The 4,488-nt window shown below is 39.0% G+C and overlaps 1 protein-coding gene across 1 annotated transcript; it reads left to right on the top strand.

The window, feature by feature from the left end:
• Nucleotides 1–522: 522 nt before the first annotated feature.
• On the top strand, nt 523–4,201 carry LOC115693228 (chlorophyllase-2-like). Its single transcript, XM_030620210.2, has 2 exons — nt 523–866; nt 3,364–4,201. The coding sequence occupies exons 1-2, from the start codon at nt 615–617 to the stop codon at nt 4,048–4,050; spliced, it is 939 nt and encodes a 312-aa protein (XP_030476070.1). The 5' UTR covers nt 523–614; the 3' UTR covers nt 4,051–4,201.
• Nucleotides 4,202–4,488: the final 287 nt, after the last annotated feature.

Genomic DNA, 4,488 nt, shown 5'->3' on the forward strand with positions numbered 1-4,488 from the left:
CTCATAAGGTTAACGGGGGCAAGTTTGGGACTCAAAGTAAAAGTTGGTGATTTTTATGAGACAAAAAAGTTTAAGATAGATTGCGACTGGGACTAAAGTTCAGGGGTATTTTATGGGACAAAAAAAGTTTCGGGTAGAATTGGAACGTGACTAAAAGTTAAAGGTTTTTTATGGGACAAAAAAATGTTTATGGTAGAATTGGGATTAGATCTAAAGTTGAGAGTTTTTTTTATGGTATTTAGGCCCATTTTTAAAAAGTAAAACGAGAATCTTGTAAATAAGTGCACAACATTATCCCCTTTATCAATATCATAAAGTTGGGTTTCAAAATGTGCACTTGGAAATTAGAATCTCTCTCTTTCTCTCTCTTTAAACTCTCTCTCTTCATGCGGCCGGTTTGGTGGTCCAGTAGTCAAAGTCCTAAGTTGTCTCTACTTCAAGCCTCACGTGTTTCATTCAAGTCATGTTTAAAAGAGGCCATTTTACGTCCACAAATTCGTTTTTGGGTCTGTCCTTTGGATCGAGACTCTTTATAGATACATGCATCATATGGCGAAACTTATCACTACAAATTCACACAGGAATTATAGAAGCTAGTACTGCAGGATTCGACCATGGCAGCTTCAACTATGACTACCGACGTGTTTCAGCTTGGGAAGTACGAGACCGTGCTTATAAAGGTAGCCACGTCGCCTTCCGATCTCGCGAATCCGCCTCCGAAGCCTCTTCTGATCGGAGCTCCGGCTGAAGCTGCCGGAGAGTTCCCTGTTATGGTGCTCCTCCATGGTTTTATGATGGAAACTTCCTTCTACTCGCAGCTCATCCGACATGTTTCCTCTCATGGCTTTATCGTGGTCGCTCCTCAGGTGGATTCTCTCTCTCTCTCTCTCTCCAAATATGAAATAGTGAGCACTAAAATTATAGGATTTTGCAGTGTAATTGTCCCATTGAACATTTTATGACTTAACTAATTAAGTAAATCATTCCTTACATAGCGCATTAAATGATTTTTTTACATAATATAATTAATTATGTTACGTGAAATTAGAAGTTATCAAACACACTTAATGATATGAAGAGTAGGAGGTTTTAGTTTTCTGATGTAATTATCAGACAAGCCCTATACCTTCTTTGTGTAAACCGACATAGTATTTGACTACATCCTTGTCCAAGTATATTCTATCCATTCCACCGTTCTTCCAACTTATTAAAACTAGTTTACAAAATGGATATATTAAACTGATGTGTCAAATTATGGCAATGCGCCATTATTTATTAAGTATTGACATGATGTTAGTTGTCTACCATTAAATGTTCATTATTAAGGATTGTAATAATCATCATAATGATTATCTTACTTACAACAGATACTAGATAATGCTAAATTTTTTTAATAGTTTTTATATCAGTCATACTATTAATTATGTAATAATATAATCAATATTTGTTTTATTATAATACCATATTATGTGCTCAACTCTCAAGTATAATCATGAATCGATCACTAAAAAGTAAATAACTATTTGATACTCATAAAATAAATATTAATGCAAAGCAATCAACTTATTGTTAGTATCTCAAAACAATTCAAGTACTCATAAAATGATCTATATATATATTTTTTAAAAATAAAACAGAAAAAGAAAACTTTATAGGTGGCTGTGATTAAAGCTGGTCACGGGGATCAATGGCCTCGTCGTGGCACTGAGGTCCGCCAAGCCTGCATAGGCCGCCGTACAAATGATTGAAGCCTAGACAAAGCTCTTCCCTTCTTGAAAGTGTCTTGTCTTGTCCTGTCCGGTGGAATTTTCAAAATTATCATGATTAATTCTAGAGAAAAAAGAGTCCATCTTAGACCATAAAGGTGCCAAAAAAAAAAAAACTCATAAAGTCCGGATACCCGAACCGGATTGGCTTGAAATATCTGGGTTGGAATTAGGTCGGGATTGATTTTGGCTTTATTCTAAATTGGGATATGACCACTAAAAATCGTAAAATTTATTTTGAGCGAGGGTCGTCGGGCTTTGAGAAGGCCTAAGTGACCTCTGCCGGCCCTTCCTGGCGGCTATGACGGCGGTCACCGACGACGGCGAGAGCTTGGCCACAGCCGCCGGTTGTGCCTCTTCATACCTTTTTTTTTTACTTTTAGCTTTTTTATCTAATTTAATTTATAGTTTTAAATTTTTTTCTGATGTGGCGCTCGTTGGACGCCACATCATTGCCACGAGTCTAAAAAAAAATAGTAAAATAAGACACGTCAGCATTTTCCATTAGCCTAGTTTGACGGTGTTAATTTTAGGACTCGATCGAACCAACTTGACAAGTTTCAGGACTTGATTGCACTTTTTGCAAGTTTTAGGACTCAATGGCACTTTCGTGATAAGTTTTAAGACTTCTAGTGAACATATCCCTTCTAAATTTCATTTTTTGTTCGTCCGTGCGGCTAAGACAGAGATGAAATAAATTATTTGAGTGGGTAAAGTTGGATTAGGTTTGACTTGGATCAAGAATGAAATGCATGTTATGTATACAATGGAAGTGATTGTATACGAGTTAGCGGGTCAATTTGATCCACATTCATATATAACTTATGTTTGACACAAATCTTTTGAGATAAGGAGATCACAAGTGTCATAACTTTCGTACGACGCTTACTTAAATATCATAACTTTTTTTTCGACAACTTCCAATCGATCACTTAAGTGCCAAAATTTTTAAAAAATATTCACCCAAGTGTTGAAAATCCGACGTTGTAAAGCACTTGTGGTGAACGTTTTAAAAAAGTTATGTCACTCAAGTAATTAATTAAGTGTCATAGCTTTTTTTTCGATCATTTAAGTGTCATAATTTCTAGAAAAGTTCATTTGAGTGCTATAATTTTCAATCGATCACTTAAGTGTCAAATTTTTTTAAAAGCGTTCACCCAAGTGCCGGAAATCCGATGTGGCAAAGCACTTGTGGTGAATATTTTTAAAAAGTTATGGCGCTCAACTGATCGAAAAAAAAAATTCATGACACTTAGTGGTGTCCTTTTTCGCAAGTCTCTCATTTGCCACCTCTACATGACCTAGGCTTAGATCATGAAAGAGTAATTTGTATAAAGAATATGTCACATGGCAATAATGACATGGTGTGTTGCTCAACTAATCATGATTATTTATTTACTATGAATCTCATCGTACTTGACACCAAGTGTGTAGGCATATTAAATTTTGATTAATCAGTTATATCACGTGTCATCGTTATACGGTGTATCCTTTTTATAATATACATCCTCGTTAAGATAGACATCAAAGGACTTATAATCTTTTAAATTAATCTAGTGTATTTGACTAATGAAAGTAAGTTTCTCATCTTCAACAGCTTTACACCTGTTCCGGGAGTAACAGCGCCGATGAGATCAACGCCGCAGCGGCAACCACGAACTGGCTGTCCCAAGGCCTCGCCGCGGTCCTCCCACCCCAGGTCCGCTCGAACCTCAGCAAGCTCGTCCTCGCCGGCCACAGCCGCGGAGGCAAAGACGCCTTCGCGCTCGCCCTCGGCAAATCATCAACCCCACTCGCCCTGCCCTTCTCGGCCTTGATCGGCATCGATCCCGTCGATGGCCTGGCCTCATGCTGCTGTCATATCCAGACCAAACCGGCCGTCCTCACCTACGTTGCACAGTCCTTCGACCTGAAGATGCCCGTGATGGTGATCGGGTCAGGCCTGGGCGAGGACAAGAAGTGCGGCGTCTTGCCGGCGTGCGCACCAAAGGGGTTGAACCACGCGGAGTTCTTCAAGGAGTGCCGATCGCCTGCTTGGCGCTTCCTCGCACTAGATTACGGCCACATGGACATGCTCGACGACGACACGCCGGGGTTGCGAGGGTTGATCTCATACTGCTCGTGCAAGAACGGGAGATCCAGAGAGCCCATGAGGAGGTTCGTCGGAGGGGTGGCAGTGGCGTTCATGAGGGCCTACTTGGAAGACGACGATGGGCACGTGACGGCTTTGAAGGACACGCCCGACATTGCTCCTGTGCAGATCACAGTTGAGGTTCGCCTGTGAAACTGGTTGGTGAAGATTCTCTAGGAACTGTTGTTGGTCGATGTGTTTTGTCGTTTTAGAGGTGGACAAGCTACTGAGCACTTTCGTGGGCCATCACTATTGTTTGAATGTCGTGTCACTTGATTTTTATTGAGATGGTTTACATTATTTAGATTGTTTTCCATATAAGCAAAAATGACCATTTCTTTTGTTTTTTTTTCCTAGGGATAAGAAAACTAAAAGTCCTAAAACTTATTACGAAAATGCAATTGAGTTTTAAAACTTTCAAAAAATGCAATAAGTTCTAAAACTTATTATGAAAGTGCAATCAAGTCTTAAAACTTTCAAAAAGTATAATCGAATCATAAAACTTGTTACGAAAGTGCAATTGAGTCCTAAAACTTTGAAAAAATGTAATCAACGGAAGGACTCTATTGGAACAATTTGACAAGTTTTAGG

The sequence above is a fragment of the Syzygium oleosum genome, unplaced genomic scaffold (assembly GCF_021117445.2).
Source record: "Syzygium oleosum isolate NSW1041296 unplaced genomic scaffold, Sole_v2.1 Sole_v2.17, whole genome shotgun sequence".
NCBI classification, from domain to species: domain Eukaryota; kingdom Viridiplantae; phylum Streptophyta; class Magnoliopsida; order Myrtales; family Myrtaceae; genus Syzygium; species Syzygium oleosum.